The sequence below is a fragment of the Clupea harengus genome, chromosome 2 (assembly GCF_900700415.2).
Source record: "Clupea harengus chromosome 2, Ch_v2.0.2, whole genome shotgun sequence".
NCBI classification, from domain to species: domain Eukaryota; kingdom Metazoa; phylum Chordata; class Actinopteri; order Clupeiformes; family Clupeidae; genus Clupea; species Clupea harengus.
Window position 1 is genome coordinate 29902807 of NC_045153.1, and position 16478 is coordinate 29919284.

Sequence of the window (16478 nt, forward strand, 5' to 3'; positions counted from 1 at the left end):
AGTTGATTCGCCATTGCTTGTTGTTGCAGCAAAGCCGCATTAATTTCCCGCTGAGCCTTCTGGCCCTCCACCAGAACCTGCAACAATTGCTCCATTTCGCTTTGGGGTTCAGCTGTGTTAAGACCTGAAAAAAGTTCCACGAAGTCGTCTTATTCGCACCTACGCCCTATGCCCGCATTCTCCACCACATGTGGTATCATGAGAGGTTTCACCACTGAGCAAGGTGTAGGGCAGTGCGTAAACAACAGGACAGAGCAGGCAAAAGTGCTTTTCAACGAATAGTCCGGTTTATTAACCAACAAAAAGTACTTCAGGAAGCAAAACAATAAAGTTCTCCAAAGGCAAAACATAGGCTTCAAAAAGTTGCTCCTAACTTAACTCAAAGTTCATCAGACACCGAACTTAGTTTGTGCCACGTACGATGCCCCTCGCTTGGTGTGTGTCTCTCCTCCTTTTTCTCTCCCTCTCCCACACCTGAGCTCCAGCTTCAATCAGAGGGCTGAGGCATTTGCACCTGTCTGAGAAGTGCATTCTGGGAGATGTAGTTTTCCCGGCAGCCATCTTGTGGCGTGGTAGCCATTCCGGGAGAGGAACATAACGCCCTTCTACCACACGTCCCCTCGTGATGCCACAGTATATATATATTTTTGGGGGGGCTGTTCCTACTGTTTTTGGATAGTTGTAGTATTGTTATGTTATATGTTGTTGTTGTGTTATATGTTGTCCCTCGTCACACCAACAGGAGAAGCACTCAAAATTTCGTTGTATAAATACAATGACAATAAAGGCTTTTCTATTCTATTTCTATGAAGTGCTTTGAAAAGCTGGTGAAAAATGATATCTGCACCTCCCTGCCCAGCTCGTTCGACCCCCTCCAGTTTGCATACAAAGCAAATAGAAGCAGAGACGATGCCATCTCCAACCTTCTGCACACCACTCTAACCCACCTGGATGGGGGAGGGGGAACTATGTGAGGATGCTGTTCATAGATTACAGTTCAGCATTCAATACCATAGTCCCCCTGCGCCTGGTCGTCAAGATGAGGTCGCTGGGGATCAACACCCAGATGTGCAACTGGGTGCTCAGCTTCCTGAATGACCGCCCCCAGATGGTGAGAGTGGGGGGTGGTGTAACCTCTGGGCCGCTGACCCTCAACATAGGTTCCCCCCAGGGGTGCGTTCTGAGCCCGCTGCTCTACAACATCTACACACATGATTGCACAGCCTCCTAAAGTTCAACCTCCATCATCAAATTTGCTGACGACACTGTGATGCTGGGTCTAATCTCCGGAAACAATGAGCAGTCCTACCAGAACCAAGTGGCAGACCTGGCACTGTGGTGTCAGTCAAACAACCTGGCCCTAAATGTCAACAAGACGAAGGAAATGGTGGTGGACTTCCGGCGAAAGCAGGACAGTGAGTACACCCCTCTCACCATCAGCGGGGAGCCTGTGGAGAGGGTCCCCAGTTTTAAGTATCTGGGGGTGCACCTCACTGAGGACCTAACCTGGACCCTTCACACACAACACCTGACAAAGTCTTCTAGGCAGCGGTTGTACTTCCTCCGGAGGCTTAGGAAGTTCAAGGTCTCCCCTTCCATCCTGAGGACATTCTACTCCTCAGCTGTGGAGAGCGTCCTCACAGGATGCATCTCCGTCTGGTACGGAAGCTGTACCGCCCAAGACCAGGCCAACCTACAGAGGGTGGTGCGCTCAGCTGAGGGGACTATCAGAGCCTCCCTACCCACCATGCAAGATACTTACCACAAGAGGGTGGGATCGAGGGCAAGGAATATCATGAGGGATGCCTCACACTCCAATGCCAGCCTCTTCACCCTGTTGCCGTCGGGTAGACGCCTACGCAGTCTCAATGAAAGGACTGAGAGACTAAGGAGGAGTTTTTACCCACAGGCAGTGAGACTATTGAACTCAATTTAGTTACTCACTAAGTTTTAATTCAGCACTCTTTCCTTATTTTTTGCAGTGTGGAGCCTAGACCTTTTTACATTTCACTACATGTTTATGTATGTGACAAATAAAGCACTTGAACTTGAACTTTTATATTTTATATTTATAACTCTCTTTATTACAGTCATAGATCTGAATGTGTGGGGTCATAAACACATCGAAAGAGCACACAGAAAGGATCAGATAAGGCCTTGACGGTTATAAAGACGGTTATAGAGATATTAACTTCTATATTAACAGACTTCTGCGTTGCCGTCGTAGGGTACGGATTGTTCCAGTGGTGAGAGCCTGGGGAAAGACGTCCGACTACGGAACTCCACATTCAATGCTTCCTCCGTCCTCGTCGCGTTTTACATTATCCAAAAACCCAATCACTACGGGGATTTTCCCAAATTACTTTTCAGCTGAGCCTATTCAATGAAATGAAAAATTGCATTGACTCACCGAAATAACCGTTACATTTGTCGCGTCCAATGGCACAATGCAGCGCAATTTTTTGACCAATTACTAAACTCAAATGTCGGCGAAAAATCACCGGACGAGCTCCCACATGTCACGACTGCCTAGCTCAAGGCAGCCCTGACATAAAATGGGTTGACCACACCGTAGTGATAATTAAAAGGGTTTATTTATAATAGTACAAAGAGTCAGTATAATGAATTAAAAGGAAAGTGTCGTGCAATGTGTCTAGGGGTAATCAAATAAACAAACAATAATGTAAAACGCGACGAGGACGGAGGAAACATTGAGTGTGGAGTTCTGTAGTCGGACGTCTTTCCCCAGGCTCTCACCACTGGAACAATCCGTACCCTACGACGGCAACGCAGAAGTCTGGAGCAGAGAGAGACCGTCCATGGCGAAACCCCAGCCACTTATAGGCCAGCCTATTACCTGTTAGGCACTCAGCACCCTGCAGGAGACAGATGAGCAACAGCCGTAACACAACAAGGGGCGGAGCCCCTGGCCTGATTAGTAGGGCCGTAACAGTAACAAGCAGTGCATTTAGTTCCTTAGCATAACTGTTTTCTGTTTCTTAGCATAACTGTTTCCTGTTTCTTAGCATAACTGTGACTGGATTTGAAAAATTGTTGCTTTGCAATTGGCTGGGTCTGCACATTGGTTATGACATTATTATGAATATTCTGCTATTCTATACCAGTAACTTACATGCAATTACATTTAATTAACTAATTAAAATTGCTATATAGTATCTGTCATGAGTTTGTCATCTGCAATCTAATAAGGTGTGGGTAGTGTGCCCATCGGTCTTCTATTTTATTTAGCACATACGGATACATCAAGCAGATGCCTCAGTGGTGACACTGGATGATAGACTGACACAACTGCACATTCTCAATAGACCTGTAGAACACTTCAAATTTTACAATGTAAATGTAAACGTTTCTTCAATCACTCAGCAAGTGGGCAAAGGATAATTACTTTGTTGATTGCTTAATGAATTGGTACAAATGTGTTAGAAAGCAACTAATCCCACACCGTTATGGCACTATTGTATCGGAATGCTACCACTTGTGTCACAGGCTCAGCTCCCCCTTCCATTCCTTTTTAATGTCTCGGGAATGTGAATTAAGTCCTGAGGCGATTAGCACAAGTGCACACACAGTGAGCTGCACATAAGCCAGGAACCATGTCTGATGGCTCTCAACATAGACAAAAGCCCAGGAGCCAAGCCTGATGGCTCTGGCCTGGTGATATTCAAACTATGAATGGTATGTGGAGTTATGGTCCGATATATATGAAATTCACCTGAATCTAACAGCATTCAGCTTGAGTTGTGCTGCCGCATGTTTGTGTTGGAGGGCCCTATGAAATCTGTTTTATTTATTTACGTAATTTTTTGTTCAGAAATATAGACTATAACTCCATGAAATAAAACCATGTAGTCAAAAATTAAGACATTTGTATGGCAAGTTAGCTTCTAGGAGGTGCATTACCCTAGGGCCTAGCTCATTATGATTAATTTGTGGAGTATGCACCACCAAGTGAATAATGTTCAATGCAAGAATCTACTGGTGCACTAGCCAATATCATGTAAAAGTTCAAAGTTCATGAAATTTGACCTGCTGCAATGCTACCACACTTTTTGGACAAACGCCAAATTTCATGAACTTTCGTCCGTAGGGAGCACAACTGACACATTTCAGTATCTCAAGACCAGCTTAAGCTGAAGTATTTAAAATGAGTATGCTTATAGTATGCTTTGGATTCAAGCCAAATTCGGTTACATTTTGTAGGGGGCTCTCCTGACACATTTCAATATCTTTCAGGAACTGCTAGAATTGGAAAATTTGGTATGCTTTTACCTGGCTACATTTGCTCAATCAATATTCAGCAGCCAATACATGCTTGTGTGAATGGCCAATCTTAATTTTTGTAGGGTCATTAATGATTGCATATAGAAGGCATTTAGCCAATATCAAACAAATCAGCAATAAGCTGTTGCAAGTTATACCATGTTTCCCTCTGTTACTGTTTGGTCTATCTTCACAATTCATTTTGATTATAAATCCTTACGGAACATTTACAAAATCATTCAAACTTTTGCTACTTGGGGCAGTTTGCACATTGTGTTTGGAGCCCGATGACTGCTTTTTGTGGCTATTTTCTATTGATGATAATGTATACCCCTGTCCTGTGCTTGGTGATCATATAGTGTTACTGCTGCACACCCTTTTAGTGTACAGCAGACACAATCACAAAGATAGCTCCTTACAATTTTAGAAACCTATGGATAGTTCCTATTTAGTGCTGTTTCAGTAAATAACCTTGGTGTATTGCTATGAAGCATTGGTAGGGTCTGAAATATACTGTATGGGAGTCAAAATGTGGGAAAGGTAAGTATTTTCAAATTGATTTAGAAATTTTTTTGAGGACACATTGACATTCCCTGTGTCTTCACAAAACGCTGAAATATGGCTTAACCAGTTACTTAAGGTCAGAGTATTTTGCAATTCTTGGGAATAGGAGCTGTTTGTTATATCGGTTTTGCCAATACATCACCTACTTTTTGCCTCTTTTGCCACTAACAGTCCATGTTGGTATCTGCCTCCTCATATCTGTTTTACCAATAGTAGTGTAAATTCATCCTCTCATATCTAACACTAAATGCTTTGCACAGCATATACTTATACTTATACAATACCCATCACAATATTTGGACCACGATATGATATTATTGCAGTTCCTTACATTTTACGATACAGCAAGTATTGTTATTTAATTCCGCGAAACATTTTGTTTTTTTTTCTCCCATATATTATGCTTGTTTACTGGGCATCTTGGCGTGGTAAGTTTTTCTTGACTCCTTTCAAATTTCCGCTGTGATGCAAGAGAAGAATGAGGTTTTGTGCCATCTTGTGGACTTCAGAAGCAATGTCATCAGAGTTGACCAGTATAAAAGTATAAAACAGTGTATACCAAACAAATGTAAATTATAAAATCAAATAAATAAATATCACAATACTTTTGGCACCACTGCTAACTATTAGCTAACAGGAGGGGCGCCCGGTGTATTTTTTTCCTCCCACCTCTAATGTACACCACTACACAGTAACTATGCCTTCTGGATCATCAGTAAATGATGTTTCCATGAGAAAATTGTTTTTCCCTAACCCTTACCTTATTGCTGTTGACCCTGGTCAAGGACGTCTGGCCACCCTACTCTGAAAGGAACACAAATTTACAGATGCAAAGTCACTGGAAACAAATAGCCAAAACCACTAAAGAAAAAGTCAAAGACTTAATTCTTCTTTTTTTGAGGCACACATGGGTATAGTTGCTTGAACAGTGAAAAAATTGATGTAACAACACGTTTTCCTTTTGCACAAGTTGATTGAAAAAGTGACATCTAGTCCCCCCGAAACAAAATACTGAATATTTCGATGTCCTTGAAATATTCGAGTTGTGAATTAATATAACTCTTAATGTGTTAATGAATGCTTTAATTGCTAGATCTATAACCTTTAGTGTAGCAAATTCCTAGCATACTGTCTTGGTATGGATGAGATGGATTACCTAAGCATGGGCTTGCACATTCACACTGACACTCATGAGCGGTTGTAATGAAGTGAAGTGAAGTGAAGTGTAGTGTTTCATGGACTTGCTGTGTGAGTGAGAGGGTTATTGTTTTAACCTTGCATGGTCCTTTAACAGAAGTGTTTGAGAAGAACTCAATGAAATTGATTTGATTCTTTCACACTGAATAAATTAAACTGTTCTCATTTGTATTTTCTATTTGAATCTGTATTTCTCTATATTACTACTGCCTCAGGGTGTTCCTGTTCAGAGTTCTGTGTGCCTTTTTCAGTTTGCCTTTATGATTAATTCCACTGTACGATCAGACATTTTATATGTTTAGCAGAAGTATTTTTGTTTTCCTATGCTGCATTAATTAGTTAAATGATTTGTAACAGCCTGTCTGTGAGAAGCTTAGGTGAAAAATAAATGTTTGAGAAGAACTAAATGGAATTGATTTGTATCTCTCACAATGAATAATTCTGCAGTAAAATATCTGAAGGCAAAGCAGTGGTGTTGATCAGTTGTTTCCTGTGGTGGAGTTAGTAGACCACTGCAAAGATGAACCTAGGAACTGGAAAAAAAAATAGTAGCCTAAAAGTTTGATCAATAAATATTACAAATCAAAGCAAATGAAAAAGTGATGGTGGAAAGCTGTGGTTTACCAGCTTGCCAAAGCTACATCTGCCTAGCATTTCTACAGTGACTCTAGGAATGCCTTTTTTTTACGTCTGTTCAGTCACACCTTAAATAAATTTGGACGCAAGCTGGAACTGATCGTTTACAGTCGGGGGCCCTGTATCTAGATGTTCAAGTTCAACATTCATACTTATTTAAGTTCACTATAGCTGGTAGTTGCCCTTATTTAGTACATTTAGTAGTTCATTTAAAATGAGCAAATGTGTTTAATTGATATTTTTCAGAGCACTTGGTGTTGACAGGAGCAGACCATGCTGTGACTGCCTATGTAGGTGAAGAGGTCATTCTGAACTGCTCTGTGGATTCTCATATTCCTCCTGAAGAGGTGTCCTGGGCAAAGGTTGATTCAGATGAAAGCCACATGCTAGTTCTGCTTTTTCAAGACAATGAAACTTATCCAGGAGATTCAAGTTACCAAGGCAGAACAGAGTTCTTCACGTCAGAGATCCCCAAAGGCAACTTCTCACTGCGACTGAAGGATGTCAGGACTGAAGACAAAGGAGAGTACATCTGTAAAGCCCACAGTGGTCTTCTATCAGCCAACACTACTGTTATACTGCAGGAGCTGGGTAGGAGTTCATCACACACAAAAAAATGCCCAAAACTCTGAAACCAGAACAGTATTGCCAACTTTCAGCCTTCACATTTAAGCAAGTATGGGTGTGGGTATCATGGAGGTATTATATAGACCTAGTGAGGAAGTACCACCATTCATTTCAATGGCTGATGCTATGCTAGCTACTTATGTCATGGAAGTGCCAAATTGACTGTCAACATTTAAAAAAAATGTTGTCGCATGGGTGCTCACTTCCACCACCATTTCTACGAAAAGCCAATTAAGTGGCACATTACAGATAGTCGTCTATCGGGATAAGTGGAAGTTCTTGGCTTGAAAACTGGCAATTCATGCATGGGTTTAGTGTCGGGCACGAGCCTCCTCATGCGTACATGTTGGCAACATTCCTCATTTCATCCGCAAATGGCTTTGTCATGGCAACCTCCACCAATCCGCATAGACGTCACACTGTCTACCTTTAGCCTCCTGTCTTCAGGAGGTGTTTGGATTGGTGTAAAAATGCTGCAGTCATTCCACCAATTTAGGACACATTTCACCATAGATGTCTCCAGACAAGTATTATATACATCCGGCTCTGAAAGTGTAAATCACAGCTTTTTGAACAGAACTGACCAGAGTTTTTATTGAACTTTATGCCCCTCTTTGATCTGTCAGATTGTGAGAATGTAATGAAGTTTCAACAAAACACCTAAAGCTTATATGAAAAATACTCTGTAACTATCTGAATTGCTTATTAATTGACTTGATTCAATCATCTTCTCATCTCCATAGGTCTCTCCTCTATGCACATACTGGTGTTAGTGTTGTGCTGCTCAGCCATTATAGTGGCACTTGTTGTTTCTGCTATGATCCTTTTGGACGTCAAAGGTAAGTTCATGTAGTGTTCACATAATTTTTTCCATTTGGAACCCAATCAGATTTTGTCTGAATCACATCCAAATCCAATCAGAGCCTACCTGAGAAATATATTTTCATTCACACTCAGTCACATTCAGTCTAACATAATGATAAAGTAGTGGGTGTTGTGAATTCCCACCAGATCTTTTTTTAACTGGACGCTATGGAGCACGAACCTCCGTCAGAGGTGTGAGAAGTCTCATGCCAGTTAAAATGACTATGAACTTTCCTAGCTATCTCTAGCTTAAGGAACCATCTTAACAGTTTGTAGTTGCTAGCGTCTAATTTCAACTCAACAACTACATGGCATGGAGGTACGCTGAATAAACTTTGGTTACTACAAGTTGCAAACTCGTGTGAACACGGAATGCACACAGGAATGTATTACATTCACACCTTGAAGACAAGGCCAACACAGAAAAGATACTACACTATGGACCATATATCCTGACCAGCCTCCTTCTCTCTCCATCGTAGCGTGTTGTGTGTGCTCGAGGTCTTTTGCATAAAATAAATCAACACCCTACCCATCAGACCGAGATTCCATCTAGTTCTTTACTAGATCACGCAACAAACGTCAGAGCTAAAATAGGGGTCCGTTATATTATGGTATAACAGTGGTGTTTTCACGGGAAGTTTGTTGGAAAACGCTGATCTCAGCTCCAAATATCTTTTAGTTGGTGTTGATCCAACAATCTTTCAGTTGGCGCTTCCACCCGGCCCCAACGATCTATCAATACACAGCCTTGTTTTATAAAATTACATAAAATACTGTAATGCGTTTATATACGGTGAAGTTAATAGTTGGGGAAATACGGTAGTTTGTCATTTTTCCAGGGCTGGGTTATATTAGAGAGTAAGCAAGTAGTCCGTTCACATAGTTGATACTCTGGACACTGGAAGTTGACCAAAGGGCCAAATTGTTATAGCCAGATGACTGGGTTGGTGCATCTCTTGTTCAGTAGTGGTGTGTCCCTACCAATAGTGGTCAGAGGAGGGATAGAATATAATGCACAATGGGTGCACAATGTTCACAATGCATGTGGGTATTGATCAGGGAAGGGTGCCCCATTGTGATGGAGTGCCGTCACTACACATGAGTATGTCCTCTGACTACCATACCATCGAGCCTGGCTCTTCGGCGTTGCGGTCAGAGTGCAGTTTTGGCACCCTGTAGACCCGGGTTCAAGTCCGGGTGGGGTGACTACCTAGCCTGGATGCCAGACGAACTTAGCCACGCCCACAAATTATTTGGTCGGGAAGTTCGGTCTGGTGTCGCTCCGTTGGGGAGAAATTATCTCCTCACAAAAATCTGTGAGGAGATATAGACCAATCAAATTGTCAGGGCGGGCTTTATACGATGATGGACAGATGATCAACCCTAACGTAATCAACCACATCACCAAAGAGCTTTTGGGGTGAATTCGTTTTCAACAAACATGGCTGCCGTTGGAGAGCTGAAATGTGGAAATTCGAGTCTGTTTTAGAAGACATTGACAGCACATTCATTTTGAAAGAGGAACAGAGAAACGCGATCAAGGCATTTGTCGATCGAAAAGATGTTTTTGCCGTCCTTCCTACGGGATCCGGTAAAAGTTTAATGTATCAGCTGGCCCCATGGTCTACGTTATGGTCATACTACGTTGCTCTGATTGGTTGTAGGCCTATCCAATTGAGCGAAGAGGCCTTTTTTTTCTAGTTCGGTTAAAACACGCCCCATAATCACAGCCCAACGGAGCGGTCTCAGACTCATATTCTGACTAGAATTATGAGTATGACATCGTCAGGCTAGTGACTACCCTCTCCCCATCGCAACACCCATCTTATCTGAACTGATAGATTGGCTGCTGTGACCAAAGTGGCTGAAATGTAATGATTGTGTAGGAATGTGAACACACCAAAATGCCGTTGCGTATTAATGATAATGGTATTCCCTAATGACAGTGGCCTCTTTTAGTTGTTTAAAGCACCCTGCGACAATTATCAAAGGACTCCGGGTGTTGCCCTATCCTTCAAATTCCCCAGATTTGATTAGATCAAGCATTTGTGGGATTTGGAGGAACAACTAGTCAGATCAATAGCAGCTCCACCTTGCAGTTTACAGGGTTTAAGGATCTGCTGCTACTATTTTGCAGCCAGAGGGCAACTTCAAGGTCTTGCAGATTTCATGCCTTGGCAAGTTGTAGCTGTTTTGGTGGCAAGGAGACACCAATAACAGATTGGAAAGGTTGTCCTAATATTTTCACTCACAATTGACCTATGGCTAAGCCCCGCCCCTCGAACGCAGACGAGCCAATGGCAGTTTAGTAACAACTGCACTCGGACATCTTGAGTTTACAACTCCATAGAGTAGCATTAGAAACCGTGATTCTTCACTTGTTTTATGGGGTTTGTTGTAATGTAAGTTGAACAAAAATGGTCAAACGATGTGCATGGGGTAGATACAACACTTATACGAGGTATCATGAGAGGATAGGCAATGGGGTATATTTTATCCCTTTTCCCAAACTAAAACAAGGCAGAGCCAAATGTCTCCGGTGGATTAAGTTGTGTGGCAGACCACACAGTCAACTCTACGTTCATTAGCTATCTGCCATACTCTTGTTAGGTTGGAATTTTCCTCTGCTAAAGCAATCAACTAAGCCTACAAGATCATAGGCATACTCATTATTCACATTATTGTCATTGACAGTACCGGCTTACTTTAACCACTGATGTTATACTAGGCTTAGGCAAGTTATCTCTGGCTAAAACGGTTAAAAATAGCTAACGTTAACGTTAGCTATTCACTAGCTGCGCTAGCGTAGCTATGTCAGTTATCGGACATTTTGTTAAAAATCAGCCATTCTATTAAACAATCGATATGCACAAGTATACATAAGTTTAATAATGAATTAACATGACAACGTGAACATTTGCCGATAACACACGCATGCCGGTTACGATAGCTATCACAACGGCCCGTATTAACGCCCGAGACCTATTAACAGCCTCACGCGGGTAAACGGTACTTAATATTGATTTCTGTATCAACCAGGATAACGGATTTTAAACACCATACGCTCCTACCCAAAAGGGGTATTTAACTTGTATGTGTGCAAAAAAATTGCAGTTGTACAGCGTTATTTAGTGTACTAGACAGCGATTTATTTCTGTGTGTACAAACCCTCATGGAACGAACTGAACGAATTCGATTTCGCGACGAGAATTTGTGAGGGTCATAGAGTTTTTCATAGACATATATACAGAAAGGCTGTTAATGGGTTCCACCTCCTGTATCAGCTAATTTTGCGTGTCGGTCTACACAACGGAAAAAAACTGAAAACACGTTTCAGTTGAAATCCAAACAAGTTGCCTGTCCTAATCTAGACACCCACCGCTACTGAAATATGTAAGATTGATTGATTAAATATTTTTCGATCTATAAATGTTTTTAACTGTTTGTCACTTTTTGAATAGCTAGGGCGTTAATAGGTATCTTTACGCTAGCTAGACAGTTAGGACACTGTCCTGTCAGGGGCAGGTTAATGCTAGTTATAATAAACATAGGTCTACATCTCAGTGCCTCTCCAGATTAGTTAAATTAACTGAAGGTAAATTAATTTAATCTTTCCCTGCGGTGCATGAACAATGCTGGTATTGGATGTATTTATCTGCAATCGTGATGACCGTGAGATGAGGGTTCTCCCTCTTGCATAGTGATCTGTACATTTTCGCCTCAAATTTAAGCTTGTTATCCACCATATCTAGTTTTAAATTTCATACATATCCCTCCATTGCATAATGAAGTCCCTTTTGAAGCCTTCTAGACGAAATCAGGTTCTTTTGTCTCCAAAAGTTGTCTAGAGCCTCTTGGGATATCGTTTTGACACTGATAGCTGCCATTATAAACTCTAGTCAGCTCTGATAACTTGTCCGAGTTAGCAACAGTAACTAAGGGGGGCGGGGCTTAGCCATAGGTAAATTCTATATACAGTACCTTTGTTGTGAAGGTCCTTTTGGGTTCAGACAGTTATTTAAAACTGTTGAATGCATTACAGCACAGGCGTAGAGAACATTGACAAGAGTTTGAGAAATTAAAGTTTTCATGTTTTCAGTTTTTAACAATGTAAAGTCACAATGTAAAGACAGTCGATGTCAAAGTAAACCACAGGACAAATGGTCAGATTTGAAAATCTCAACAAAAGGTTCCGAAATGCTACCGTAGCGGTAGATTCTCAGTTAAAAGCCAAACTCTCTCTCCCATTTGGTCCTGACTGTTGCCTCCTATCAGCAATACAAGGTGCTGATGGCGTATCAACGTTGTTTTCGGGGTCCTACAGGCCTTTTACCAGTTTTTGATATTTGAGCTCAACGGCTAAATGACACCCTCCCTTCCATGCCCCTGATGCTGTGACCTGGAATGAGAATGAGGTTTAGTGGGGGTGGGCATAATGGTGAACCAGGTACAAAGCTGTGCGACATCACCTTTATTTTTCTCAGTACATTAGCTTAGCTGTGCTTTTTGAGTTTCACCAGGTGTTAAACTTGCTAAATATTAAATAAAAGGTCTGTGTCCACCAAATGCGTATTTTTCCCGCCCTGGCAACGCCTATTTTCAATACATTTCATACGTGGCCCACTGCAAACAGCGCTCAAGGCCCTTGGCGGAAAAACATCCTCAGTGTAGAATGTTTTTTTTTCCACTTCGCTCCCAATGTCACTTCTCACTTGCTGTCCAATTAAAGGGGGGCGAAACATACATTATCAACAGTGTCAGCCATGTCAGAGGAAAACCCAGTCAACCAAGTCACGTAACTTAATATAAAAAGACTACCACAACCAAAGCGTAAACCACTAAGTCTGAAGCGATGACAGCTTCTGTTCTAATGCCAAATCTCTTTTGTTTGTCAAGGTCACATATTTAATCTGCTGAGTACTGAACATTTGCTACAATTTCAGTCAGCTATATTGACTTTGACATTAATTAATGACATTAATATACGGTGCTGGTAGACGGTTTTGAAAACTAAGCAACAATAAAAGCTTGAAAGAAACGCTCTGAATATCGTGGGCGCTGCCAGCACAAAAAATGGATCTGGCTTCTTAAGCCCCATTGCTTTGTCATCAACACCTGTGGTTTAACCTTCAGCTGAGGTGTAGTTTGATTTCAGTTGCTGTGTCTTCAAGAAATCTCAGCCACTTAAGGTCGCTTTTGTGTGCATTAACTTAAACCTGGTTTGTTGATGGTTTAAGGAGAGATTAGATCAATTTATTTCCAGAATTAGACCAATATTACATATATTGCACAGATGGCAGGCTTGTAGGCTTTGCATTTCGTTCCCCATATAGGCCACTTTGGAATACCTTGACTGTATGAAGTAAATGATATAGGCCTATAACTTTGCATAGGCCTATAGTAAAGGTAGACCCAGGATCAAGGCCAGGTGGGATGACTGCCCTCTTCCATTGCAACGAAATGCATTTTCTGAACACAGCATTTACTGTAATTTGATGATTTGTTAATAAAGAAACACAAATTGTTGGCTTTTAGATGATAGGATTTCTCTGCTAACTTTTAGCAGCTGTGTCATTGCATACGTTTACTTGTCAACACAGTGGCTTTTTGTGATAACTATCCATCTTAGTGGGAGTAATAATGCCTCTGATGAACTTGGACACAAGGTCTCATTTGAACACAAGGTGTCATGGATGTACAAATGCACAGCACATCCGACAGACTGTACCTTGACTTGTTGAACTTCATCACTGAGAATGTCTGTTCACAGATGTATGTGGATCCAAAAAGAACAAGCATTCTTTGAGCTTGCATCCTCATATGTGGAAAGTTTCTTTGAGAGATAAATAGGATTTCTGCCGCAAAGCAGACCTAAACCTCTTTGCCATTTGAGCATTGTCATCAAACACGAAAAGAGATTAAAACAGAAGCACCTTACTTTCCAGTGCTTTGAAATTCTAAAATTGTTGTGAAAACTCACCATGCAGTCTGCAACATGGATGCATATCTATTGTAATGAGTTGAAATAGTTGATGGATTTTGCTCTTGCAGTGTTGGGAGGTGGGTGAATGTGTTGATCTACACTTAAACTGAGAACCTGCAACTTCCTAATGAGGACCTTAACAAGGCTGTAAGTGTCAAAAAGGCCCTACCCTTGGAATTTAGAGTTCAGTTCGTTCAAGAAGTCAACCACATCAACAGCAAATGCAAAATCAGTCAACCAGCCACCATTGCTCAGTTCAGGGATTTCCTTTCCTTTCATTTAACAAAATTCCTAAATATGACTTTTGGGACCAAATGTATCATCTTTGTGTACAACTGTAGGACCATGTGTACGCACAACCCCACAATATGTGTAAGGAGGTTTTTCGTCAGAGTTATCAAGCACAGCATATGCACAACGTATGCCCATTCTCTTCATAATTCTGAATGAGAGTCAAATCAGTGTAAAATCATGCACATTAATGCACCCAATGTCCTCTCTCCAAAATGATCCTTTTATGGGTCGAGACACACCTTAAATTGGTCTGACTAGCATGTACATCTTCCGGGTAAACCTCCCACGGAAAGCACACTTATGAATGAACTTCAATGCTGCACATCCTGAGGAATTATAATGAGAATCTGCAATGTGGGTCATGTATGTGTTCAAAGTTTAATTAAGACTAATATGCTAAATAAAGGAAAGGATAAATATGTTGACAATGTATTCTTACCAAAATCACGGATTTCTCCATTTTGCTATTTGCGCCGTTCACTATTCTAACAAATAATTCATTAATCATCCAGGCCATTGTGCTAGAACTTTGTAAGCATCATGGTGGTAAAATGGGTATTGATTTAATGGAAATGTATAAACGACAAGATAAAGAAACTGATCATCCTCTTTTGGTGCCTGTATTTTAATATGTGCACAGTCAATCACACCGATTACCTGGCATTGCTGTGAAATAATACTGTCCACGGCACTGTCAAATATACCTTCAAGTGAACAGGGGCGTCCCTTCATATACAATTGGCGTGATGGCTACATTGATAGTTCAGTTGCAGCAGTTGGCCTACACAATAACCAATATGTGCATGAGAAGTTCTGACTGCAGTGATACATGGACCGTTTAGCCCACTTGCATCATTACTAGTCCCTCTTCGTGTTGCCAATCTGAAAAATACAAATATTATGCATACGCCACCTTGAGACCATGCGCAGAGGTAAGCACGTCTTCCCGTCAAGTATCTTTTCACAAACACTGTTTTATGTGTAGATAGTGCTCAGCATGATTTTAGTGTGTACCCACCATTGATACATGTGACCCTTCAAGTCCCACATTCTTTAACACTTTGCCCACGCTTAGCAATCTGATAGCTGTGTGGTGGGGCAGGTCTGTGTGTTCAGAGTCACGCTCGGACCAGAACACCACTGTGGTCTAGAGTCCTCGCCCTAATGAAGTTCACTAGTTTTGTCAGATCAAGTTGTGACGTTTTAGCTCCAACTTACAAAGCTGATAAATAATGCAATGCAAGAATATACATTTTTTTCTAAGTTAATTTCAGACACTTTATCCTTCGGTCAGGTCGTAGTCAGGGATTGAACACGGACCGCTGGATTGTTAAACTAGTGTGCATCACGCTGAGCAAATGTAGAACCCAAGGGCAGATTTTAGGAAAAGGTTTTGTCTTTACTTCCAAAAACACAGAAGATCCAAAAAGAACCAAAGATACCTCGTGGACAAAACAGGGCAGATAAGCTGGGCGAATTCCAGTGCCAAAACGAGTCAAAAACAAACACGCATCCAACTGCTAAACAGTAGAGAAACAAACCAGTCACAAAAACAGCCACAAAAACTCACGGGTAGACAAGACGTAGCTTCCGCGTGGTGACCCAAGGTACACAGATCCCTAAAACTCGATGATGAGTCATGTGACTGTCTGATGAGCAGGTGGGTACAGAAAATGGTGGGGAAAAAAAAAAAGGCAGGAAGTAAAAACAAAAAGTAGGAGGTCAGGACTAGCGCACATGGACAACCAAAATAAACACAGAACACAGGTATAGAGTCCTTGGCGGCCTCTACAGTCCAACAAATGTCCCAACTCGTGACATATTCATACAGCCCACAGGCCATATTTTGCCTGGTCTGTTTTAGACCAATAATTCCTAATGAACAGATTGCACTGACAATGACAACAGTGTAACAGTTATGTTCTTTATTTATTTAAGAAAAATCTTACATTTTTTGGCGAATGCAATGTTGACTGTAATAGCATATTCATATTTGCACAGATCTAACTTTGTTAATGATATCATTAAG

General features: G+C 41.3%; 1 protein-coding gene across 1 annotated transcript in view; it reads left to right on the forward strand.

Moving 5' to 3' along the window:
* Positions 1-16478, forward strand: part of LOC122133349 (butyrophilin-like protein 2) — a 33636-nt gene that overhangs the window by 16873 nt on the left and 285 nt on the right. Inside the window, exons 3-4 of the mRNA XM_042709394.1 lie at positions 6925-7269; positions 8049-8144. Coding sequence (XP_042565328.1) covers positions 6925-7269; positions 8049-8144 — 441 coding nt within the window. The remainder of the gene's footprint in view (positions 1-6924; positions 7270-8048; positions 8145-16478) is intronic.